Consider the following 26,955-nt stretch of genomic DNA (forward strand, 5'->3'; position numbering starts at 1 on the left):
AGTTGCAGAGGGAGGTGTTTAGTCCCAGGGTCCTTAGCTTAGTGATGAGCTTTGAGGGCACTATGGTGTTGAACGCTGAGCTGTAGTCAATGAATAGCATTCTCACACAGGTGTTCCTTTTGTCCAAGTGGGAAAGAGCAGTGTGGAGTGCAATAGAGATTGCATTATCTGTGGATTTGTTGGTCAGCGCATGTAGGAATACACGTCCTGGTAATCCGTCTGGCCCTGCGACCTTGTGACTGTTGACCTGTTTAAAGGTCTTACTCACATCGGCTACGGAGAGCGTGATCACACAGTCGTCTGGAACAGCTGATGCTCTCATGCACGTTTCAGTGTTACTTGCCTCGAAAAAAATTCTGTGTATATGTCGAAAAGTGCCTATTTTTCTCGAAAGTACATAATCTCACGATTCCAAAGCTATACTATATTACAGATAGCAAGTTATCTCACATCTCTGAAAAGATTTGTAATTTTGTACTTGTTGACAAAATTGGTGCTACTGTTGGATTTTTGAGGTGGCGCCCAATAGACCCCCGTTTACTCCTTGAAGGAGAGCGCTCCTTGTCCCAGAATTGCCCAGAATGCACCGCGTGGCCTTTGACGTGGCATCTCCTCAAAGTATATCTGCCGTTGAGAATGTCAGACTCCACTCTGTGAGGCACATTGATCTGCAGGTTGAACATGGTGAGATTGTAGACTCCTAAATTGATAGTGCAGTTTGTTTATGTGATTTTTACAGCTAACTTTACATGCTGATATTGTCTTTGGTATTATTTTGTGTAGCTACTTTTGCTTGCTAGCTTGCCAGCCAGCGCATTGCATTGTGGATTTTGTAGTCGACTTGCGCTGCAACAGATTTCCACAACGATTTTCAATGTTGCTACCCACCTACCAAAATTAAACATTTGTTCACAATAAATATTGTTCTCACATATTAATGTTATTTAACACTGTAAATTAAAGGAAAGGTTTGGTGTGGATTTTTCCTTTAATATTGTTGTATTGATTTTGTATAGTTGATATGTTATGGTAGATTAGTGTGTAATAATGTGTTATGTACTGTTTTATTTTATGTATCTGCGTAATTGTGATTGGACCCCAGGAAGAGTAGCTGCTGCCTTAAATATACACAATAAAAATTCTAATACGTATCCAACGCATGCACATGGACCAGAGCTAGCTAGAAGTCAGTGGCCAGCAGAGATCTATGCACAATATACTGACTAAAGTAGGTAGCTTTCCAGATAAGAATTTTCTGGATAAAAGCGTCTGTTAAATTACTAAAATGTAAGAATTTTGAGGACATTGGAGCTACAAGTTTTCCGTGTAAAAGGTTAGCTATAAAGACTTTTCTTTGCAGGACATTTTGTTTCAAAAAGAAGTCCACATCAGGTGTCACCAAGGTGGAAGTTCCCACTAAGGTAAACAGCTCAAATGGTTTAACAAACAGGAGTGTCAATGTTCCTCATGATAATGCAGTAATTAAACCTCCTTTGACGTTTTCAACCAAGCCCGAAAGACCTCTCGCCAAAATCAACTTCTCCTCAGTCAATCCCAAAAGCAAGTATGAAGCCATCAGTCCTTTATTAAACCCCTTTTCAGTGAGGAAACCGATCCCAGCTGTGTCTGCTTTAAAGATCTCCCCTGCTTTGACCAAATCTGATAGCTTGATCACAGGTAGCAATGGCAGCAAACCCACAGGACTTGATAGCTCTTTTGGTATTTCCCTGGATGGATGGGATGATTTTGATGACTTTGAAACCCCTGTCAAGGGCAAAAGTACTTTACCAAGCCCAGGGATCTCAGGTAGGAGTGCCAAGGTGACACCTGTTTCCAGTGTTGAACAATTGGATACTAACACACACAGATCAGACAAAGATGTCCCTCTACAAGCGCTGAACACAAAGACCAACAGCCGTCATAGAAATAAGTGTAGTCTTGATGGGACAGAACAATGTACTCTCACAATGGAGGACTCACAAGATGCTTCAGAGTCTGCCAGTTCTGCTCCAAGAAACAATCCCATCCAGGATCCAGCAGAGTGGAAGCACTGGGAGGTGGAGGATTCTCCCATTAAAATGGTTAGAAGACGACCTTCTGCTTCTCAAGCCAAGTCTGTGCTGAGTGACAGTGAAGATGAGAGCATCGCTGCACCCGGTCCAGTTGAAAAGACAGGTGAGTAATACTCTTAAAATATAGCCTTGCTCAGGTCCAATTATCAGTGTCTCAGGTCCAAGTATTTTCCCTTTTCACATGTATTGTAAGCTGGAGGTCACCTACTTAAAGGAAAACTCCAGCCCAAAACTGTTTCATGAGTGAATTGTTGATTTAGTCCCACAATGTTTTGCATATCAGCAATCACGTTTTCAAGATGTATAGCTTTCAACATACAGAAATACAGCTGGTATGCTGCATTTTGCATCATATGGTGCTGTGTTTTGCGTCATATCGGCTGTATCTTGAAAACTTGATTGCTGACATGCAAAACATTTTGGGACCATATTAACAATGGACGAATGAAACAGATACCAAAAGATAGTTTTGGGGTGGAGTTTAACTTTAAGGATGAACATCTTGGCAGGGTGTTGATAAATAATTATATCAGCATTGAAAAGACATCAACTCATCTCCCAAAATGTTTCCGCAGATCATCAAAGTAAATGGAATGAGACAGATGTCATAGACCTTGATGACAAGTCCGAGCTAGATGGAGACCTAGATTTCATCTCCCCTTCCCCAAGTCCAGAGGATTTCAGTCATTCTACTTCTACAAAGGAAGCAAGGTAAGTTTCTGCTGTACATGTGTACATTCATCTGTTGCATTTTAGTCTATTATTATGTTTTACATTTCTTTCTAATGGATGTATGACTTGAGGACTGATGGTGTGAATGCAATTGTCTTTATGTTGTTCAGCAAGCTATATAGTGCCTTCAGAAAGTATTCATACCCCTTGACTTATTCCACATTTTATTGTTACAGCCTGAATTCAAAATGGATGAAATAGATTTTTCTTCTCATCGATCTACACACAATACCCCATAATGGTAATCAGGGAGGCAAACTAGTCACCTTTCAGGGGAAATTCGCAGTTTTGAATCCAAAATAGGTGACCGACATGATTTGTGTAGATCCGATTAGAAAAGTTTGGGGGAGGGGCTTTGGATGACTACTGGTTGTATGCGAATGAGTGATGCGCATTTGGAGCAATACTGGCTGTATCCAAGGCTCTGCCAATCGTTCACTTAACAACAGAATGCAGCACGTGGCTGAAGAGAGAAGAGACAACCAATGTGCTACTTACAGCATCAGCACCCGTGCGTGCTGGAAAGACAGCGGGAGAGTGGAAAGGCAGTTTGTATCCATACGTTTGCCAGTTAACTTACAGCAGCGCGTCCCCTAAACGATAGTGAAGAGGTAGGTGAGAAGCCTGACCATGGAGACGGGGGTGAGAAGGTGATGAAGCATACTTCATGAGCTGTAACCGAAAAACAACTGGCATTTGAAAAGTTTGAGGTGAGGGAGAAAGTGTGGTTGAACAAGTATTGTTAGCATTGTTAATTCGATCTAGCTAGCAAGATACCTATCTGTTAGCTAGCCAGAGAAATGTTGACTAACATTAGCCAACTTAACTGAACAAATAATTGAGGCTATGGTGTGAAAATTAGCTGGCTAATAAAGTCAGACAGCTACAACATCAGATGAGCTAATGTTAGTAACCGAACCAATTTGCTATAGTATTAACTGGTAACGTTATACGACTCCTTGCCGTTCCTCAAGATATATTATCTGTTAGTTGCTTAAAGGACCCTGGCAATCTGAAATGTTAACTAGCTAACGAACTAACTACTATCTGTGAACTCATGTTTTCCCTCTACAGTATGTGGTTAATCAGAATGAGAGAATTAGGTGAAAATGAGTCGCTGCTTGTTAAACAAGTGTACAGTCGTGGCCAAAAGTTTTGAGAATGACACAAATATTAATTTCCACAAAGTTTGCTGCATCAGTGTCTTTAGATATTTTTGTCAGATGTTACTATGGAATACTGAAGTGTAATTACAAGCATTTCATAACGCTTCGAACACACCGACTGCGTTATTGCGTTTCGATACACCAGAAGTACATTCATTTCCAATGGAACGCTGCGTTTGCCTTGCAGCATTGCGTTGCAGAGGCAGTTGCAGTGCGTTCTGTGTGGTGCATACGTTCGATTTATTGAACATATGCATCAAATTTTAAGTGTGGACTTGACAGAAAGTAGCAAAATGTGAATGTTGAATTTTTGTTGCACACATATCCAGTAAAAAAAATGTGGGATTACATAATAAAAACAGTTTGACTGGAGAATTTCTTTAAAAATTTTATTCATTTATTTGCCAAGTGTATTATTTATTCGATGACATCCACAAATTAATTGTGAGAGCCTATAATATAATTTCCCTCAAATGCAGTTTTGGAGCGAAATGCAATAATAAATAGTCAAGATAGCAGCGTGTAGGCTCTTTCAACAATGAGACCAACATTGGTCCTGATCGCGCTATTAGGCCGGGATCAGCCCCGCCGAAAGCGCAGGTCTGTGTGGGTGTAGAGATGGTTAAAGTCCCGAAAGCAGAAAGGGGAGTTCCACTGTCTCATTCAAGAGCTTTGAATGTTTGGAGAGGAATTCCGAAGTTACTTTCGTCTGGACCGAAGCCAGTTCGATCACCTGCTCCAGATGGTTGGAGCCAGGATCGCCCGGATGGATCTCAACTACCGGGAGTCCATCAGCCCAGTTGAACGCCTGGCGATTTGTCTCCGGTAAGCTACATTCTAGTACATTTTTAAAGCCTTTAATACCATAATTGATTGATACATTGTTTTTATGTGCAAACATTGTCTTTATGTGCAACCTAGCTAGCTAAAGGGCTCTCTAGTTAATAGTCCTTATTTGATATCAGATGTACTTTTACAGAATGTTCATTAGGACTATAACTTTTCCCAAAGTTGGTTTATAATCCTTTTTCAATTATGCAATGTTACCAAATGAAAAGAAAGTTGAGGTGCCTTCTGCCCTGATGAAGGTAGGCTAGTCTTCTCCAGGACCCATTGTTGTTCAAGACAGTTAGTCATTCATTACGTTCTTATTGGACTCGCATACACTCTTAGAGAAAAAGGTTCCAAAAGTGTCCTGCTTTCCCCATAGGATAACCATTTTTGGTTCCAGGTATAACCCTTTGGGGAAAATGTTATACATGGAACCCAATAGGGTTCTACTTGGAACCAAAAGGGGTACTACCTGGAACCAAAAAGGGATCTCCTATGGGGACAGCCGGAGAACCCTTTTAAGTAGATAGAAAGAATGGTACTAAGAGAAGAGTTAGCCTGGGCTTCAGTTTAATGATATAGATATAGTCAAGGCATTGTTAATGATGGTTGATGAATATTACAATATAATTAGTAGAGCATAATAAACAGTAATGAGGTAGCTATATGAGTAGATGGAATTCAAGTTACACACAATATTGATAATTATTTGGAATTATATTATAGATTCTTGGCGACAGGGGACTCCTACAGGACCATTGGATTCAGCTTCCGAGTTGGACAGTCCACAGTGGCATTGTCCCCTCAGTGGCACAAGCCATTTGGGACTGTCTGGTTGGTGAATACATGCCTGTCCCCAAGGAGGACGACTGGAGGGCCATCGCTGCTGAGTTCCTGGAGAGGTGGAATTTCCCCAACTGTCTTGGCTCCATTGACAGGAAACATGTAGTAATCCAGGCTCCACCGTGCTCAGGTTCGCAATTCAACAACAAGGTTACATATTAAGTTGTACTCTTGGCTGTTGTAGATGCCATCTACTATTTCTTTGTTGTCAATGTTGGTGCTTATGGCAAGAGAAGTGATGGCGGGACCCTCCGGGACTCTGCCTTCGGCCAGGCACTTCAGGATGGCACCCTGGAGATTCCACCACCTGCATCACTCCCTGGAGCTGAAGACCTGGGACCTGTTCCCCACGTCTTTGTCGGTGACGAGGCCTTCCCTTTAAGACCCAACCTCATGAGGCCCTACGCTGGACGCCAGCTGCCATTGCTAAAGCCTGTAAGGATCTTTAACAAACGATTGTCCAGGGCAAGGTTAGTTGTTGAATGCGCCTTTGGGATTCTGGCAGCCCGGTGGAGAATGTATTGGAGAGTGCTTGGTCTCAGCCCCTCAAATGTTGATGCCTGCATGAAGGCCATGTGTTCTCTATAACTACCTGCGGCGGTCATTCCAGGAGCCGCTCCGGATGGAGATGGGCACGCCAAATGGTCACCTACCTGATAACACCAGGGCAGGTGCCAACAACGCCCCCAGACAGGCACTCCAGGTGAGGGAGAAGCTGACCACCTACTTCTCATCGCCAGCAGGTGAAGTTCCGTGGCAATATGCCGTGGAGTGAAACTGCTCTTTTAAAAGCCCCCAACACAAAGTTTATTTTAAGAACCATCCACCGTTGTCCATAAAGTTGCATTTTTTCCCCAGATTACTTTATGTATCATTGTCTCTCTTCATTTGGAAGTTACATTTAAGTGAAATTTGGGAGTAAAGACCACACCTTAACCCCTTCCCTCTCCCATTAACGTCAGTATTATACACACCTGGCATGGCACATCAGGTGAGCAGGAGCACTAATTAAGGTTATACGACATACAGTTAGTATGATAACAAAGGGAAAGGGTAACCTAGGGTCCATACAAATAGTAAAGTTTACCACCATGTTCACTGGCCTGACAAAATACAGGTGGGAAAAAAACGAATTAGGAAGAGAATGTGTTTTTACTTTCATCTTGTCTTAGATCTGCAAAGGTGTAGGGAAGAAACAAGCAGATTAAGTCTAAATGAGATATTAATAAACAACTGAAACAACTGACTATGAAAACATAATTTAATAAGTATTCAAGTACAGGAAAGAACATGACAGGTATGTGTGTTGTAAAAATGTTTAAAAAAATAAAACAACTGAAAGAGGTGTGTGCGTATAAAAAAAATATTTAAAAAAATGAATGTGTAGCCTGTAATCTGTAAGAGAACAACAAGAGCATGTTAATTTGGCACAACTGCAGACCGATACAGGGACTACTCAAAGCCTAGACGTAGTAGGGGAACTTCAGACATGGCCATAAAGAGAGAGAGGGCAGGGCACTGGAGATCTGAGGGACAGAGAGGAGTGGAGAAGAGGTGTGTGTGTGTGTGTCTGTCTCTGAAAAAAATAAAAATAATGTGTAGCCATAACACAGCTAAACAAACAAATGGCCCCTGGACGTCATGGACCAGTCAATGGAACATAACTTCACAAACAGTTTCAACACCCTGTTTTTCAAGTGGTTTTAAATGAAAGAAATATAATGACCTTTATTCTTGTAAGAGACCAACAAGAGCATCTGAATTCTCTGGTGTATGAGTTTCAATTCTGTCAATTCAGAAATCTATGTAACACTAATAATGAATGCTATCCTAAGACTTTATAAACAAATTACTTTGTGAATTGACTGAATTTAAACGGAACTGATGTGTGTGAAAAGAAAGGTACAATGAGGGAGGTCAAAATAACAACCAGACATCTCTCCTCTTCCTGTCCTTCCTGTGAGCTGATCGGCTAAATTGATTCCATTTCTGAAAGGGAAGAGAAAAACAACATACACAAGCTTAACGTGATATGACACCATAAAAGGTGAGATTTATGTTAACTAAATACTGCTTGTGTAGTTAGAGGCATAAATATAGGAACAGTGTGGTAAAGTTGGTAATACTTGCTGTTTACTCACTTATGACACTACCTGTGATGTGGAGAAGAAAAAAACGTACCCTTGAACTCGGCTTCGAAAAGCAGCTGATACATTTTAACCTTGACTGCTGCTTTTCTTTGCTGAGGCAGCCTCTTCAGTTTTGGCACCAGGCTCATGGCAAAGAGGGTCTCTTCATCCTCCTTCCTGTGAGCATCCCTCTCGACGGCTTGGAGGAGCCTCTGCTGAAATGAGTTGAGTGGATCTGGGGGCTGGTACCTCCGATGACGCCTGGTGTGACGTGGTTCCTCTTCGTTTCTCTCTCTGTTTGTCTCCACGGCCACATCCTGTTCAACGAGGTCCTCAGTGGTCACTTCTGTGAGGTTCATAATAATCTCAGGTGGCCCTAGATCCAGAGGTGCTTCCTCCATTTCATCGTCTTCCATGGCTGCACCGGTGGTGGTCATACTCGTGGATAATGTAGACATTGTAGAGGGTCTCGCTGCACCGGTGGAGGCGATGGTCGCACTTGTAGGTGACATTGAGGGTATTGATGCACCGGTGGCGACAACACTTGTGGATGACGTAGTAGAGGGTCTGGCTGTAAAATTGCCACTTTTTGCCCTAGGCACAATAAATGGATCCAGAAAAGAAAGGATGTGGCAGAAGTGCCAAGGCTGCTGGCCTGAAGCTGCTAACCCAGCCTCTTGTCTTTCTCTGCCCTTTTCTCTCTCTGAAACCTGTCCCTGAGTCCTCTCCACTTCCTCCTACAGTCTTCTTCTACATAGACATGAACATGATAAGCCAAACCATCACCTAGCATACCTATAGTTATTAGATAGCTATCATGGACATGTCACCTACTGTACACAGACACACACACACACACGGTTATCTGACCAAATTATCAGGGGTACAGTAGTATACCATTTCTACTACTATTTATGACATACACACTCACACTCTTTCAAACATGATTATTTGGTAAAGTTATCAGGGGTAGTAACTAGCATAATTTATTTGACTTTCTTTCACACACACACACACACCTCATTGGCTAGGTTAGCAAGCAAGGTTAGCTAACTAGCCACATCTAGCACATGCTCACTACTAAACTGACCTGGCAATCCTACTATTGTGGACACTTGTCTCCAAGCAGCATTTTTTTGTGTTTATGTCCCTGTAGCTGTCAGCAGTTGTGTCAAAAAGACACGGTTTTGAGGATACTGCGAAAATGATTCTCTCCTCCATGTGTCCAACCGCATGCGACCATCTGCAAAAGGTACCTGCATCAGTATAGTTGCTTTGCTGCGCAAAATGTTATGTAGCAGTGATGCAATGACGCAGTCGGTGTGTTCGAAGCGTAAGTGTCAAAGGCTTTTATTGACAATTACATGAAGTTGATGCAAAGAGTCATTATTTGCAGTGTTGACCATTCTTTTTCAAGAACACTGCAATCTGCCCTGGCATGCTGTCGATTAACTTCTGGGCCACATCCTGACTGATGGCAGCCCATTCTTGCATAATCAATGCTTGGAGTTTGTCAGAATTTGTGGGTTTTTGTTTGTCCACCCGCCTCTTGAGGATTAACCACAAGTTCCCAATGGGATTAAGGTCTGGGGAGTTTCCTGGCCATGGACCCAAAATATTGATGTTTTGTTCCCCGAGCCACTTAGTTATCACTTTTGCCTTATGTCATGGTGCTCCATCATGCTGGAAAAGGCATTGTTCGTCACCAAACTGTTCCAGGATGGTTGGGAGAAGTGTTGGTACCATTCTTTATTCATGGCTGTGTTCTTAGGCAAAATTGTGAGTGAGCCCACTCCCTTGGCTGAGAAGCAACCCCACACATGAATGGTCTCAGGATGCTTTACTGTTGGCATGACACAGGACTGATGGTAGCGCTCACCTTGTCTTCTCCGGACAAGCTTGTTTCCGGATGCCCCAAACAATCGGAAAGGGGATTCATCAGAGAAAATGACTTTACCCCAGTCCTCAGCAGTCCAATCCCTGTACCTTTTGTAGAATATCAGTCTGTCCCTAATGTTTTTCCTGGAGAGAAGTGGCTTCTTTGCTGCCCTTCTTGACACCAGGCCATCCTCAAAGTCTTCGCCTCACTGTGCGTGCAGATGATCTCGCCTGCTGCCATTCCTGAGCAAGCTCTGTACTGGTGGTGCCCCGATTCCACAGCTCAATCAACTTTAGGAGACGGTTATGGTGCTTACTGGACTTTCTTGGGCGCCCTGAAGCCTTCTTCACAACAATTGAACCGCTCTTCTTGATGATCCGATAAATGGTTGATTTAGGTGCAATCTTACTGGCAGCAATATCCTTGCCTGTGAAGCCCTTTTTGTGCAAAGCAATGATGACGGCACGTGTTTCCTTGCAGGAAACCATGGTTGACAGGGGAAGAACAATGATTCCAAGCATCACCCTCCTTTTGAAGCTTCCAGTCTGTTATTCGAACTCAATCAGCATGACAGAGTGATCTCCAGCCTTGTCCTCGTCAACACTCACCTGTGTTAATGAGAGAATCACTGACATGATGTCAGCTGGTCCTTAGGTGGCAGGGCTGAAATGCAGTGGAAATGTTTTTGGCGATTCAGTTCATTTGCATGGCAAAGAGGGACTTTGAAATTAATCTGCTCACTCTTCATAACATTATGGAGTATATGCAAATTGCCATCATACAAACTGAGGCAGCAGACTTTGTGAAAATTAATATTTGTGTCATTCTCAACTTTTGGCCACGACTGTAGCTGGAGCTGGCTTAAGCCTGATGCCACTAGAGGTGAAAGGAACACCACACACTTTCTCTCTTTATCACTTTTTCAGTACAGTGGATAAAAAGGGGTATGCGAGGTGTACTCTCTGCCTGAATGAGATCAATTATGCCAACAAAAGGTATCATGCTCTGCTGGCACATTGTAGAACAGATGTCCACAGGCAGAAAGTGTACAATGTTATAATGTGGAGTGTAGCCCAAAGATGTTGCTTTTCTTGTGTTGAACTTGACAGTAACACTTGTGTGTGAGTGAGGGGGGGGTTATAGAATGTTTTTACTTGGTGAATGTTGTTTTTGCACACATGTAGCCTTGTGCACTTGATCGATGTCTTATAGTGGCCTCTATTATAGCGCAAACAGAATGCCTGTTTCATTTGATTTCTACTTTAGACAATTTTTTCCCCCAAGTGCAATATTTAGATTTGTGGGGGGTGGGGGGGGGGGCTCACAAGCATTCTATTATAAAGGCTGTCATGGCTAACTGCAATATTAGTGTGTTGTTTTTTCTCAAGACTTGTGTCATTTGCAGTAAAGTCTAGGCAACCAATAACATTGGATTGCTTTCTTTAAATTTTTTAGCTGTGAGTTAGGTTCACATTAGCCACTTTTTTTTTTATTTTACACACAGACTGATCATGTTCTTTGTTGTTTAATTAGTTAACCCTTGTGTAGTCTTAACATTCTGTATACTCCCCTTGTCCAAAGGGTAAAAAATGACCCGCCTTCGCTAAACCCCTAAAATAAAGCAGCTTAATTGAATTTTAAATCTGAAATCTATTTTGCATGAAGAAGCAACCTGTCATTCCTCACAAACTTTGAATATCAGGATTTTCCCTCTTCACAATGCAGAAAGACTGCATTTAATCAGTGGACACCACTAATGTTTATTACAACACAGCTGTCATAATTGTTTTCTTTACTAAAGTAGAGGTTTATTATTGTTTAAGGTACTGCATAGGTCCAAACATATATATATATATTTTTTAGGAAGAGCTAGCACTTGTGTAGCAGAAATGTGCAGAAAGTAGTTTTGAATGCATTTTATTGAAGGGAAACAATAAGTCTTGAACGTTTTTGGCAACATAGTGATATTTTCTTATACTGTATAATGAGGAATTCAACTACAAAATACTAGGCTTCTCACATTTTTTTTAACCATTGCTCCCACCCACAAGGTGTATAAACAACAACAATAAATAAGAATAAAATAAGATAATAGATACAAAACAAGAACAACATAACTCAATCAACTCTAATTAGCACATGTAGGACAGTATGCAAGTGTGTGTGCATGGACTTTACAGATGTATTTCTCACGTGCAGGAAATAGTATTCATTTTACAGTCCTTCTTTGGGGGGCAGAATTTGCATCTCCTCCTCTTGCCTGCCCCAGCTGCAGCAGCCTCAGGTGGATCAGGACAAGATTCAGCCCCCTGAACAGCTTTCACAAGCGCTGCAGAGGCTGCTGTGTGGGGGAGGTGCTCCCTTCTTTGAATGTGTGGGGTTACAAGTGCCTTTCCTAGCTGCTCCAGGAACACCCACCTCTTGTTCCGCTTATCAGACATCCAGGTAAGGTTGATCTTGTTCCATATCACGAAGGCATTGTATGATGTCACATCAATGGTGTTTGGAAGATGACCAGGGGCCAGCGGGCAGTCATCCTCCTGCAGCTGTAAGTTCCAATCATCTTGTCCAGGTTGTCCACGCCTCCTTTGTTGTTGTTGTAATCCAGGATGATGGCTGGCTTCCTCTCCTCACAATCACTGATCTCAGCCGTTTTGTGCAGTGTGCTCAGGAGAACCACATATTTGTTCCTCTTTGGGAGGTAAGAAACTAGAGTGGTGGTGGGGAGTGAAGGCAAACTTTGATGAGAAAGCCTCTCTCCCCCTTGTTGCGAGGAGTGCAGGGGGGAGCTCAGGTTTGTTCTTTCTAACTGTGCCAACCATGGTGATCTTTTACTTCAGCACCTGCTGGCTGAGTTAACTCAGTAGCATAATCTCAATTTCTTATTGTGTGTGTTTTTGTGGTGTGTAAATGATTTTAGAACTACTGGGTCAAAAATGACCCTAGACAATCTTTGTACCGTGGTGGTGTACAGCTTTCATGGAAATATGAACAAAGGCGATGTTTTACTTTTTCTAATGTTGGGGTCACTCTAAGAAACGTCATCAAATTTCAAGTTGAAAAAAAAAGATCACTTAGGGGGTTTTCTCTGCTGTTAAACATAGTGGCGGGTCATTTTTGACACTTAAAACAAGAGGTCGACCGCTTATGATTTTTCAACGCCGATACCGATTATTGGAGGACCAAAAAAGCCGATACCGATTAATCGGCCAATTTTTAAAATGTATTTATTTGTAATAATGACAATTACAACAATAGTGAATGAACACTTATTTTAACTTAATATATCAATAAAATCAATTTAGCCTCAAATAAATAATGAAACATGTTCAATTTGGTTTAAATAATGCAAAAACAAAGTGTTGGAGAAGAAAGTAAAAGTGCAATATGTGCCATGTAAGAAAGCTAACGTTTAAGTTCCTTGCTCAGAACATGAGAACATATAAAAGCTGGTGGTTCCTTTTAACATGAGTCTTCAATATTCCCAGGTAAGAAGTTTTAGGTTGTAGTTATTATAGAACTGTTTCTCTCTATACGATTTGTATTTCATATACCTTTGACTATTGGATGTTCTTATAGGTACTTTAGTATTGCCAGTGTAACAGTATAACTTCCATCCCTCTCCTCGCTCCTACCTGGGCTCGAACCAGGAACACATCGACAACAGCCACCCTCAAAGCAGCGTTACCCATGTAGAGCAAGGGGAACAACCACTCCCAAGTCTCAGAGCGAGTGACGTTTGAAACGCTATTAGCGCTCACCCGGCTAACTAGCTAGCCATTTCACATCAGTTACACCAGCCTAATCTTGGGAGTTGACAGGCTTGAAGTCATAAACAGCGCAATGCATTGCGAAGGGCTGCTGGCAAACGCACGAAAGTGCTGTTTGTTTGAACGCTTACGAGCCTGCTGCTGCCTACCATCGCTCAGTCAAGACTGCTCTATCAAATCATAGACTTAATTATAATAACACACATAAATACGAGCCTTAGGTCATTAATATGGTCGAATCTGGAAACTATCATCTCGAAAACAAAACGTTTTTCCTGTCAGTGAAATACGGAACCATTCCGTAGTTTATCTAACGGATGGCATCCCTAAGTCTAAATATTCCTGTTACATTGCACAACCTTCAATGTTATGTCATAATTATGTAAAATTCTGGCAAATTAGTTCGCAACGAGCCAGGCGGCCCAAACTGTTGCATATACCCTGACTCTGCGTGCAATGAATGCAAAATGACACAATTTCACCTGGTTAATATTGCCTGCTAACCTGGATTTCTTTTAGCTAAATATGCAGGTTTAAAAATATACACTTCTGTGTATTGATTTTAAGAAAGGCATTGATGTTTATGGTTGGGTACAGTCGTGCAACGATATTGCTTTTTTCGCAAATGCGCTTTTGTTAAATCATCCCCCGTTTGGCGAAGTCGGCTGTCTTTGTTAGGAAGAAATAGTCTTCACAGTTCGCAACGAGCCAGGCGGCCCAAACTGCTGCATATACCCTGACTCTGTTGCAAGAGAAGTGACACATTTTCCCTAGTTAAAAGAAATTCATGTTAGCAGGCAATATTAACTAAATATGCAGGTTTAAAAATATATACTTGTGTATTGATTTTAATGAAGGCATTGATATTTATGGTTGGAGCAACGTGTACCTAAGCGTTTATATGCAACGCAGGACAGGCTAGATAAACTAGTAATATCATCAACCATGTGTAGTTAACTAGTGATTATGATTGATTGATTGATTGATTGTTTTTTATAAGATACGTTTTTTATGCTAGCTAGCAACTTACCATGGCTTCTTACTGCATTCGTGTAACAGGCAGGCTCCTCGTGGAGTGCAATGTAAAGCAGGTGGTTAGAGCGTTGGACTAGTTAACCATAAGTTTGCAAGATTGAATCCCCGAGCTGACAAGGTAAAAATCTGTCGTTCTGCCCCTGAACAAGGCAGTTAACCCACCGTTCCTAGGCCGTCATTGAGAATAAGAATGTGTTCTTAACTGACTTGCCTAGTTAAATAAAGGTTTAAAAAATACAGATTTCCGATTGTTATGAAAACTTGAAATCGTCCCTAACTAATCGGCCATTCCGATTAATCGGTCGACCTCTACTTAAAACAACACAAGGGTTAACCTGCAATTCCCCCTAGCAGGGATTTTTTTTGCATGTTTTAGTGGTCAAAAAAAGTGTCACCTTTTTGAGCCCTCACCATTGTGCATCCCTGGGCAATGTGAAAACAACATGTTTTATACATTTTTGTAAATGTATTGAACATGAAATACAGATATCTCATTTATATAAGTATTCACACCCCTGAGTCAATACTTTGTAGAAGGAGTCATCTTGGATATGTCTATCAGCTTTGCACATCTGGATTTGGAGATCTTCTCCCATTCTTCCTTGCATATTTTCTCAAGCGCTGTTAAGTTAGATGGGGAGTGGCGGTGAACAGCAATCTTCAAGTCTTTCCACAGATTTTCAGTGAGATTCAAGTCTTGGCTTTGGCTGTGCCACTCAAGAACTTTCATATCCTTGTTCTGAAGCCATTCCAGCATTGGTTTGGATGTATGCTTGGGGTCATTGTCCTGTTTGAATGTAAATCTTCACCCCAGTCTGAGGTGGCTTGTACTCTGAAGCAGGTTCTCATCAAGGATTTGCCTGTATTTGGCTCCATTCATTGCTCTATCCTTACAAGTCTCCCAGTTCCTGCCGCTGAAAAGCATCCACAACTCCAGGTGTGCTGTCATTTGCTTTTTTCTCAGGAGTGGCTTCCGTCTGGTCACTCTCCCATAAAGCCCAGATTGGTTAAGTGCTGTAGAGACTGTTGTGCTTCTGGCAGATTCTCCCATCTCAGCCAAGTAACTCTGACAGAATTACAGTGTGGTCATTGGGTTCTTGGTCACCTCCCTGACTAAGGTCCTTCTTGCCCAGTTGCTCATTTTGGTCAGACAGCCAGCTCTAGGCAGAGTCTGGGTACTTCCATATTAAATTTCCCAATGATGGAGACCACTGTGCTCTTGGAAACTTTCACACTTTAGAAATAGTTTTATACCCTTCCTCAGGTATATGCCTCATCACAATTCTATCTTGGAGAGCTACGGACAGTTCCTTGGACTTCATGGTATAGTTTCTGCTCTGAGATACTGTGGGACCTTATATAGACAGGTGTGTTTCTTTCTAAATAATGTCCAAACAATTGAATTGGCCACAGGTGGACCCAATCAAGTTGTAGTGACATCAAGGATGATCAAAGGTAATTGGATGCAACTGAGCTCAATTTGTAGTCATAGTAAAGGGGTGTGAATACTTATGTAAATTATTTTCTGTATTTCATTTTTATATTAATTAGCAAACATTTCTAAAAACATGTTTTCACTTTGTCATGGGGTATTGTGTGTAGATGATGGGTGAGAAAATAAAATCTATTTAATCCATTTTGAATTCAGGCTGTAACGCAGCAAAATGTGCAGTAAGTCGAGGGGTATGAATACTTTCTGAAGGCACTGTATCTACTTAGCAAGCGTTGTTTATGATCACAACAGATTGAAGTCAGCTGGCTCTGCAATCCGTAAAGACATCAGCCCTGTATCAACAAGAGGGTCGGTGTCAAGCCTGCAAAGAGTGTCTGATGGTCCTCTTAAAGAAAGAAAAGGTGAATAACATGGGTTATGTTTAAGCCAGATGTTTTGGTCTGTTTTTATAATTCCAGTGAACATTGCATATAATTCTCTTGTATTGACTCCTCATTTTATTTGTCCCTTTAGTCACCAATCCAACGTCTGAAGATCAGCTCTTGAGTATCATGGAGTCCATCTGTGCTCTGGTGGATTCCATCCCTGATCATGAACTATTAGGCCTGTCCTGTGGGACAGAGCTCTTACTGCAGCGGGCTCATAGGTAATTCATTTAATCTGAACTATTTTATATGGGACAACTGCTGTAGATTAAGTTTCAGCTGTAGTTTTACTGTGACATCTATTAATCTGTTAGTCATATCACCCTTTTTACCACCAGGAAAAGGATAATTGCTACTGGCAGCAGTGACACATATTTCAGGACACAACAGCCAGACAGCACTGTCTTGGAATCCAGATTCAGTGAAAAGACTACTTTTTCCTTTGCTACTCCAAGTGTCATGTCTTCCACCACTTGCCTGCCCAAGGGTAAAGGAGATTCTTCCATGAAAGCCCTTCCCTTCAGGAGGTCCTCAGTCATATCTGTGGACTACGACAGTAGTGTTTTTGAGGACTCTGACTGTATGATTAATGTTCAGACTCCAGGCATCTCTTGGAGACCCAGCACTCAGGAAAATCCTATTTTCACCGGAGACAAGAAGAATGCATCCACTACAGGCCGAAGTAATTGTGACTCTCCATCGAATTACGGTATCTTCAAAAAACAAATTGGTAATGTGGCTCAGTCAAATCTCTTCTTCTCACCGAAGAGCCCGGCAGCTGCTGTACAAATGACTGGGGAGAGCAGTACCCAAGCCTCTGTGGCACAAGCCCCGGCAGTCACGGAGCCAGACGATTTCTTCATTGATGACTTTGACATAGATGACTTCAATGATTCAGATATCCCTGATTACTTTGAACCCCCAAGCTCCTCAGTGTCAAGGCAGGACTCCAGTTCTGTCTCTAAAGCGGTGCGTGAGGGAGGACCAAGTACATCAACATGGCAGAAGAAACCAGCTACACCAGCTCCTGTGGCCACGCCTCCTAAAATCACCTCTCCTGGCAAGTACATTCATTATAGGGCAGCCTTGAGATTGGATTATTCCTTCTACTAAACAAATGTTTTTTAGTTTTTCTTACATGGATTACTTGGTCTGTAGCTCAGACAGACTCATGTTTATCTCATAATTTGCAGAGCCCACATACAGAAACCCTGCCCACGATCGCTTCAGAGGCTTCAACTTCCCCCACTGTCCAGAGATGATGAAGATTTTCTACAAGCGCTTTGGTCTCCATCAGTTCCGATTCAATCAGTTGGAAGCCATTAATGCTACGTTGTTAGGTGAAGACACATTTGTCCTGATGCCAACAGGTGAGTGTGGAATCAATGCCGATTGTAGTATACAACAAATGCCTTTTAATGCATTGATTCAAATAACTCAAACTGACTTTGCAGATTTGTAATATTTAGTAGGTATGAACAGAAAATGTTGATTAAATAATGTAATGTGCTCGATGTGTTTTGTTGTTATTTCCTGTTTTTCAGGAGGGGGTAAAAGTCTTTGCTACCAGCTGCCGGCCTGTGTGTGTACAGGAGTCACTGTGGTCATCTCACCACTGAAATCACTCATTGTAGACCAGGTCCAGAAACTCACTACTCTGGATGTAAGTTTTCTACATACTGCTCACAGTGCAAAGTATGAAATGTACACATTCTTGCCACCCTATGCTTGGAATGTGTTTTAAATGTCCTTGCATGTTTTTAGATTCCCGCCACAAGTTTGTCTGGTGAGAAGACTGACAGTGAAGCAGCCAGGATCTACTTGCAGCTGTCCAAGAAGGACCCCATAATTAAATTGCTCTATGCAACTCCTGAAAAGGTGAGAACTAAATCATTTAACCAGTAATGCTGTTATCAACTTCTTCTAATGGGAAATGCTATATTCAGACCTGTGTTTTTCAATCTGTTTTCCTCCAGGTGTGTGCGAGTGGCAGGATGATCAGTGCCCTTCAGAACCTGTATGAGAGAGGTCTTTTAGCACGCTTTGTCATTGATGAGGCTCACTGTGTCAGTCAGGTAGGTTCCTATATGTGATGCCTTATCTGGTCTAATGTTAGGTGTTAGAGGGAGACTATGAACCTCATGCCCTGTTGTTTCTCTCAGTGGGGCCATGACTTCCGGCCAGACTACAAGCGGATGTACGAGCTGCGGCAGAAGTTCCCCAAAGTGCCGATCATGGCCCTGACCGCCACTGCCACCCCCCGCGTCCAGAAGGACATCCTCAACCAGCTGCAGATGACCCAGCCTCAGGTGTATGTGCTCTAAGACGTGCCTTACCTGGTGAAAAAACACCAGGTAAGGCACGTAGTATTGTCGTATGCAAACATACAGCAGCTGTTTGTATGAATATTCATCATGGTGTCATTTCTCTCTCAGGTTTACCATGAGCTTCAACAGAAACAACCTCAAATACGCTGTGTTACCCAAGAAACCCAAGAAGGTAGATGAGGACTGCATTGACTGGATCAAGAAGAATTATCCACGTTAGTAGTGTTCTCCCTCACTTGGTCAGAGGTTTTTAATGCTAGTGGAATTAAGTGTTTTGAGGACTGGGACCATGACTGGTTTTTACTCCTTGTGTGTAGGTGATTCTGGCATTGTGTACTGCCTGTCCCGTAATGACTGTGACAACATGGCTGACAGTCTTCAGAGAGCTGGTATACTAGCGCTAGCCTACCATGCAGGCATCAATGACAAAGACAGAGAATATGTGCAGACCAAATGGATCAATCAGGATGGCTGCCAGGTGAGGTGATCTTAACAGATGTTTACACGTTAACGTCACTAACCACCTTCATACTACTTGAGCTATCATTAACCCAGGGTTAATGTTGTATCCCTGTTCTCCAGGTCATGTGTGCCACCATAGCCTTCGGCATGGGCATCGACAAGCCTGATGTGCGCTATGTGATCCACGCCAGTCTCCCCAAGTCAGTAGAGGGCTACTACCAGGAGTCAGGCAGAGCAGGCAGGGACGGAGAGATCTCTCACTGCATCCTCTTCTACTCCTACTCTGACGTCATCCGCATCAAGAGGATCCTCACCAGTACAGATCTGAATTTTGACTATATAGACTTACAAATAATAGTCTTCAATTTTGTATGTGTTATATATCACGTATTGGAACATTTCCATGGAGGTATGGAAAGCTCCGTAGACGATGTCTAAAATCCTCTATGTCAAAGTGTGAAAGTGATATTGAGAACATGTCCACTCTGTTTTGATCACAGTGGACAAAGATGGAAACCACCATACCAAAGCCACTCACTTGAACAATCTGCACAGTATGGTACATTTCTGTGAGAACGTGATGGACTGCCGAAGGATACAGCTGCTGGCTTACTTTGGAGAGCACAAGTTCAACCCAGGCTTCTGCAAGGAACACCCTGATGTCATCTGTGACAACTGTGCCAGACCCAATGTAAGAGTTAACCCTTGATAATAAACCCATTATTACTATAAACCTTTTCCTGACTCAGTTAGCACTTGTTCTATTTCACTGAGTATTTTTACAGCTATGTGGTTATAATGTTTCATGTTTGAATTTGAAATGTTTCTATTTAATCAAACTGGTGATGTTGTTTTTCGCTTTCAGCAATATAAAGCAAGAAACGTGACTGAAGATGTGAAGAAGATTGTGAGATTTGTCCAGGAGAATTGTGAAAAAGTTGGCTCCAGATACAACAAATCTGCGAACCAAAACCGATTGACTCTGAACATGCTGGTGGACATTTTCTTGGGTAACCAGTAAATTAGAGAACCACTTAATTGAATGATTAAAAATGACTGTATGTTTAGTGTTTCTGAGAGAAACTCAACAATGCTTTCTGACAGGTGCTAAAACCGCCCGTGTCCAGTCAGGGATGTTTGCGATAGGAAAGGCTTACTCCAAACACAATGCTGACCGTCTGTTCAAGAAGCTGGTGCTGGATCACCTCCTGGTAGAGGACCTGTACATCACAGTCAACAGCCAGGCAGTGGCCTACATCTCTGCTGGACCCAAAGCCATCAATGTCCTCGGGGGACACATGCAGGTGAGCTTACACACATCATACTGGTCCATAAACTTAGTTCTCATTCGATACGTCAACAACTGTTGTGAACGTGTTCTGTCATTCGTTATTAGTATCACATATTTAGTTATGTTTGAGATCCCTGCAGTAGAAATGGGAACATAGTTATTGTTCCTTGTCCTAGGTGGAGTTCTATGAGACCGAGAGTGCCTCCAGCATCAGGAAGCACAAAACTGCTGTTGCCAAGGATGTCTCCAAGAGCGAGGAGATGGTCCAGAAGTGTCTGCAGGAGCTCACTGATCTGTGCAAGAGGCTGGGCAAGGTCTTTGGCATTCACTATTACAACATCTTCTCCACTGCCACCCTGAAGATGATAGCCGGTGAGTGCTGAGCGCATACACTACTATTTAGACTTATTGTATTTCATTCCTGTTCATATTCCTTTTCTAGACCAAGCAAGTGTTTACCTAGCATTTTACTGGTAGACTTCCAATAACCAGGCGTTGTTGTAAAACTGTTTCCTTCTCCCAGAGACTCTGTCGGCCGACCCAGATGTGCTGCTGACGATTGATGGTGTGACGGAGGACAAACTGGAGAAGTATGGAGCAGATGTCATCGCGCTTCTGCAGAAATACTCTGAGTGGAAGCTACCTGGTGAGTGACCATACTGGGGAAAGCATGTCCTACACAACTCGATAAAACTGGATTTCATATGTTCATGTTCCTACTCAGTGATATCTGTGCCCTGCTGTGTTGGACCTGTAGTGTGGTTGGTTTGCATTAACATGTGTGTCTGTCTGACTTAACCCCTCTGCAGTGGAGGAGCAGTCTGACACCACTGAACGAAGCTCCACTATGGCATGGATAGACCCAAGGCGAGGCCGCGGAGACGACGAGGAGGACTGTTATGACGACGCTGGATCATCCAGTTATTTCAACAATAGCAACGGCAGAGGAGCGAAGAGGAAAAAGGCCCCCGCCTTCAAGAAATCCAAAAAGAGAAAAGGATATACAAACTCCAACTCTAAAGGGTTAGTGTTATGTCTCAAATGTCAAATCTTATATGCAGTCATAAACAGTGTCGAGTGAAAGTCTACACACCTGCTATGAGCACAGTCTTCACATTTTGCTGCCTTAAAATTACATCTAAAAAGGATTACATTTTATATATACAGTATCAGTCAAAAGTTTGGACACACCTACTCAATTCAAGGGTTTTTCTTTATTTTACTATTTTCTTTATTTTACTATTTTCTGTAGAATAATATAGATGACGTCAAAACTATGAAATAACACACATGAAATCATCTAGTAACCAAAAAAGTTTTAAACAAATCAAAATAGATTTTAGATTCTTCAAAGTAGCCACCCTTTGCCTTGATGATAGCTTTGCGCACTCTCAGCAGAATGCTGTGCTAGCCATGCTGGTTAAGTGTGCCTTGAATTCTAAATAAATCAGACAGCGTCACCAGCAAAGCACAATCACACCTCCTCCTCCATGCTTCATGGTGGGAACCACACATGCGTAGATCATCCATTCACCTACTGGTGTTAACTTAAAATGACACAACAACTAGGTTCCAGTTTAACAATGTTTACTAAACCGTATTTCCACAATACATGGCATACTAATAAGAGTGATGGCGCCGTGATAGGGATACTTAATACATGTACTTAACAGTTGTAACCAAAAATCTCACATTTGGACTCATCAGACCAAAGGACAGTATTCCACCAGTCTAATGTCCATTGCTCGTGTTTCTTGGCCCAAGCAAGTCTCTTCTTTTATTGGTGTCCTTTTGTAGGGGCTTCTTTGCAGCAAAGACCATGAAGGCCTGATTTAACGCAGCCTCCTCCGAACAGTTGATGTTGAGATGTGTCTTTTACTTCAACTCTGTGAAGCATTTATTTGGCCTGCAATTTCTGAGGCTGGTAACTCTAATGAACTTATCCTCTGCAGCAGAAGTAACTCTTGGTCTTCCTTTCCCGTGGCGGTCCTCATGAGAATGCCAAGAGTGTGCAAAGCTGTCATCAAGGCAAAGGGTGGCTACTAAAATATATGTTGATTTGTTTAACACGTTTTTTGGTTACTACATGATTCCATGTGTTATTTCATAGTTTTGATGTCTTCACTATTATTCTACAATGTAGAAAATAGTAAAAATAAAGAAAACCCTTGAATGAGTAGGTGTGTCCAAACGAAATTTACATACACTTAGGTTGGAGTCATTAAAACTGGTTTTTGAACCACTCCACAAATTTCTTGTTAACAAACTATAGTTTTGGCAAGTCGGTTAGGACATCTACTTTGTGCAAGTCATTTTTCCAACAATTGTTTTCAGACAGATTATTTAACTTATAATTCACTGTATCACAATTCCAGTGGGTCAGAAGTTTACATACATTAAGTTGACTGTGCCTTTAAACAGCTTGGAAAATTCCAGAAAATGATGTCATGGCTTTAGAAGCTTCTGACAGGCTAATTGGCATAATTTGAGTCAATTGGAGATGTACCTGTGGATGTATTTCAAGGCCTACCTTCAAACTCCGTGCCTCTTTGCTTGACATCATGGGAAAATCAAAAGAAATCAGCCATGATCTCAAAAGAAATTGTAGACCTCCACAAGTCTGGTTCATCCTTGGGAGCAATTTCCAAACGCCTGAAGGTACCACGTTCATCTGTACAAACAATAGTACGCAAGTATAAACACCATGGGACCACGCAGCCGTCATACCGCTCAGGAAGGAGACGCGTTCTGTCTCCTAGAGATTAACATACTTTGGTGCGAAAAGTGCAAATCATTCCCAGAACAGCAGCAAAGGACCTAGTGACAATGCTGGAGGAAACAGGTACAAAAGTATCTATATCCACAGTAAAACGATTCCTATATCGACATAACCTGAAAGGCCAGTCAGCAAGGAAGAAGCCACTGCTCCAAAACCACCATAAAAAAGCCAGACTATAGTTTGCAACTGCACATGGGGAACAAAGATAGTACTTTTTGGAGAAATGTCCTCTTGTCTGATGAAACAAAAATAGAACTGTTTGGCCATAATGACCAGTGTTATGTTTGGAGGAAAAGGGGGGAGGCTTGCAAGCCGAAGAACACCATCCCAAACGTGATGCACGGGGGTGGCAGAATCATGTTGTGGGGTGTGCTTTCCTGCAGGAGGGACTGGTGCACTTCACAAAATAGATGGCGTCATGAGGAAGAAAATGTATGTGGATATATTGAAGCAACATCTCAAGACATCAGTCAGGAAGTTAAAGCTTGGTCGCAAATGGGTCTTCCAAATGTACAATGACCCCAAGCATACTTCCAAAGTTGTGGCAAAATGGCTTAAGGACAACAAAGTCAAGGTATTGGAGTATCCATCACAAAACCTTGACCTCAATCCTATAGAACATTTTTGGGCAGAACTGAAAAGGCGTGTGTGAGCAAGGAGGCCTACAAACCTGACTCAGTTACACCAGCTCTGTCAGGAGGAATGGGCCAAAATTCACCCAACTTGTTGTGGGAAGCTTGTGGAAGACTACTTGAAACATTTGACCCAAGTTAAACAATTTAAAGGCAATGCTAACAAATACTAATTGAGTGTATGTAAACTTCTGACCCTCTGGGAATGTGATGAAATAAATCACTCTCTCTATTATTCTGACATTTCACATTCTTAAAATAAAGTGGTGATCCTAACTGACCTAAAACAGGGAATTTTTACTTGGATTAAATGTCAGGAATTGTTAAACTGAATTTAAATGTATTTGGCTAAGGTTTATGTAAACTGCCGACTTCAACTATGTGTGTGTGTGTGTGTGTGTGTGTGTGTGTATGTATGTATGTGTATATATATGTATGTATATGTGTGTATATATATATATATATATATATATATATATATATATATATATATATATATATATATATATATATATATATATATATTATATGTGTGTTTTTTGTATTTTTTCCCAAATGAATACTAGCTATATACTTGCAATTGTATATTTGAGTTATTTCATGTCAGACTTTGATTCAGAATACTATCTGGCATCTACATTTACCCGTTTTATTCTCTTCACTCCTGTCTCTTGGTGTAGGGGGTACAGCAACAATGGGTCATGGACAGGGTCCAACTCCAGAGGTGGATCTAAAGGGCGGGGGTCAGCAGCAGGACGTGGGTCAGCAGCAGGGCGTGGGTCAGCAGCAGGGCGGGGCTCAAGGCCTTCAGCAGCAGGCCCAGTGGGGAGGAGGCCCGGCTTTATGGCCCTCCCCACACCACAAACAAACAGCCGGCCATTCCTCAAACCAGCCTTCTCTGTACTGTAGGAGTATAACTCCTGGCCATACCTGGAGTCTAACAGAGGGACTTTGGAGTAGCAAGGAAACTCCTAGTTAGTAGAGGATTTGAGAACTTTGGTTCAATTTGATTACAATTTACTTTTCATTTTAACCGTTGCACCAATGTGTGTTTCTGTACAGTGTCTTCAATAGTCTTAGTTTTTTTTACTGGATTGTCACTGTTTGTTTGCTTCTTTAGCAGTATTTCTTATCCATTCTGACGTGAAGTTTTCCACTTTTAATAAAGGCTCATAAATGATTCTTAAGTGATACTGTTTTCATCTGGAAAAGGTAAATATGGGAGATTGTGTCAATTTGTTTTGAACCACGTACTTAATACTGTACTTCCATTTCCCCCAAAAGCATGGAATGTGTAGATGTTCCCTGTAGATGGCACTATATAATGAGCTTTCAAAAAAATTGTGTGAATTTGCATTGAAGAGCCATAAACCACAAGAAGCCCATTTTTAAATGTTTATTCAATGTTTATTTCAAATTTGAATAGTTTAATGGCACCAGTTACAAGGGACTATCAGAGAGAAACAATATTGTATACTGTTTTGTACAGAAGGTTTTCTACAGTATAAACATGGGATTCGGAATGGATCTGAACAAGAACTGGATTTGGCACATATTTGTATATTACGTAAATAAACAGCAACCTTTATTCGAGAGAGAAGGATACATAAGACACATCTACAGACACTTATGCATATACACTTATTTACATGTATATGCACAGCTGTGTGAGTGTTTGCTTGAGAGCTGGCGAAGGGGCGGAAGCATATTACGTGGTGACATTAAAATGACTGGTTCTATTAACTCCCTCAGCTCTATAGCAGTAGCTCTGTCTGCCCTGTACTTGTTAAGTAGTATTACTGTGGGAGTAAAGGGGACCTTCAGGAAAAGACAGCTCAATGCCATTTACATTTTGCATTCAAACTAGCTCATCTGCTGGCATGCTATTTTCAAGCTGTACTTTTCACTTTTCTATTTAATCTTCATGTCATTGGCAAACTGTCATATGTAGAATATCTAGTACCTCCTTTAATCAGAGTAATGGCCAATAAATGTTATTTATTAGTCTGTGGTTTCCATAATGATTGCCAACATACTATATGTAAACCAGGGCAGTTGTCCAAAGATAACAGAAATCCCCTGCTGTTTTACACACTACCAGCAAGAGTCTGAAACATCTACCAGACAAACAAGTACATAAGCCAGTTCCCAGGAGAGATCAAAGAAACGAATGTAAACATGACATCACCAGACCAAATGTACTGTACAGATTCAAGGTTTTTCAGAGGCAACGTACCTGTACAGATAGATTCAGACGGATACAGAACTACATAACTTTCCCTCAGATACACAAAGTGCCGACCATACAGCATCACATGGGATCAGTAACCACCACCCTACATTAACAGCTACATAGCAAACAGTGTTTCCCTTTAAGCCTGTGAGATTAAAGGGTAGTCCATACATTATTAGGAGGGTACTCTGCATCTGTCTTTGTCCATTCACTCATTTGCCCCTTTGTTAAAAATGCAGAGCTGTTAGGGACTAAAGATTCCAGGCACGGGAAAGACCCTTCAGTCACAATGAAGTACTGTTGAACAAAATGCTGAAGACCAACATCCCAATAAGAGCTTTAACAATGTAAGGAAAAAAACATTGATAAAATATGGTACATACTAAGAATAATGATAACTTCATTTTACATTATTACTGTTTTTTATCAAAAAAGGAAAAGGTGCGTACCATGAGCTCTAATTTGTTGGTAATGTAAATACACTACATGGCAAAAGTATGTGAACATCTCATTCCAAAATCATGAGGATTAATATGGAGTTGGTCCCCTCTTTGCTGCTATAACAGCCTACAGTCTTCTGGGAATGCTTTCCACTAGATGTTGGAACATTGCTGCAGGGACTTGCTTCCATTCAGCCACAAGAGCATTAGTGAAGTCGGGCACTGATGTTGGGCGATTAGGCATGGCTCGCAGTCGCCGTTCCAATTCATCCCAAAGGTGTTCGATGGGGTTGAGGTTAGGACTCTGTACAGGCCAGTCAAGTTGTTCCACACAGATCTCGACTAACCGTTTCTGTATGGACCTCGCTTTGTGCACGGGGGCATTGTCATGCTGAAACAGGAAAGGACCTTCCCCAATCTGTTGCCACAAAGTTGAAAGCACAGAATCGTCTAGAA

General features: G+C 41.7%; 1 protein-coding gene and 1 long non-coding RNA gene across 3 annotated transcripts in view; both read left to right on the plus strand.

The window, feature by feature from the left end:
* Nucleotides 1-25,013, plus strand: part of blm (BLM RecQ like helicase) — a 28,103-nt gene extending 3,090 nt beyond the window's left edge. The window contains exons 2-22 of one of the 2 annotated variants that reach the window (XM_029757608.1): nucleotides 1,361-1,421; nucleotides 1,512-2,175; nucleotides 2,648-2,783; nucleotides 16,202-16,311; nucleotides 16,424-16,556; nucleotides 16,674-17,395; nucleotides 17,529-17,705; nucleotides 17,880-17,998; nucleotides 18,100-18,213; nucleotides 18,312-18,410; nucleotides 18,498-18,646; nucleotides 18,771-18,877; nucleotides 18,980-19,140; nucleotides 19,245-19,440; nucleotides 19,625-19,815; nucleotides 19,990-20,134; nucleotides 20,229-20,428; nucleotides 20,592-20,787; nucleotides 20,939-21,061; nucleotides 21,225-21,438; nucleotides 24,507-25,013. In XM_029757608.1, the coding sequence (XP_029613468.1) occupies nucleotides 1,361-1,421; nucleotides 1,512-2,175; nucleotides 2,648-2,783; nucleotides 16,202-16,311; nucleotides 16,424-16,556; nucleotides 16,674-17,395; nucleotides 17,529-17,705; nucleotides 17,880-17,998; nucleotides 18,100-18,213; nucleotides 18,312-18,410; nucleotides 18,498-18,646; nucleotides 18,771-18,877; nucleotides 18,980-19,140; nucleotides 19,245-19,440; nucleotides 19,625-19,815; nucleotides 19,990-20,134; nucleotides 20,229-20,428; nucleotides 20,592-20,787; nucleotides 20,939-21,061; nucleotides 21,225-21,438; nucleotides 24,507-24,735 (4,246 nt within the window). In that variant the 3' untranslated portion in view covers nucleotides 24,736-25,013. Of the gene's footprint in view, nucleotides 1-1,360; nucleotides 2,176-2,647; nucleotides 2,784-16,201; nucleotides 16,312-16,423; nucleotides 16,557-16,673; nucleotides 17,396-17,528; nucleotides 17,706-17,879; nucleotides 17,999-18,099; nucleotides 18,214-18,311; nucleotides 18,411-18,497; nucleotides 18,647-18,770; nucleotides 18,878-18,979; nucleotides 19,141-19,244; nucleotides 19,441-19,624; nucleotides 19,816-19,989; nucleotides 20,135-20,228; nucleotides 20,429-20,591; nucleotides 20,788-20,938; nucleotides 21,062-21,224; nucleotides 21,439-24,506 lie in introns of both variants that reach the window. The other variant, XM_029757607.1, reaches the window with a different exon arrangement.
* LOC115196736 (uncharacterized) lies at nucleotides 4,163-7,812 on the plus strand. The gene is made up of 2 exons (XR_003878899.1): nucleotides 4,163-4,795; nucleotides 6,316-7,812. It is a non-coding gene; the product is annotated as an uncharacterized LOC115196736 (long non-coding RNA).
* Nucleotides 25,014-26,955: the final 1,942 nt, after the last annotated feature.

The sequence above is a fragment of the Salmo trutta genome, chromosome 7, assembly GCF_901001165.1.
Source record: "Salmo trutta chromosome 7, fSalTru1.1, whole genome shotgun sequence".
NCBI lineage: Eukaryota > Metazoa > Chordata > Actinopteri > Salmoniformes > Salmonidae > Salmo > Salmo trutta.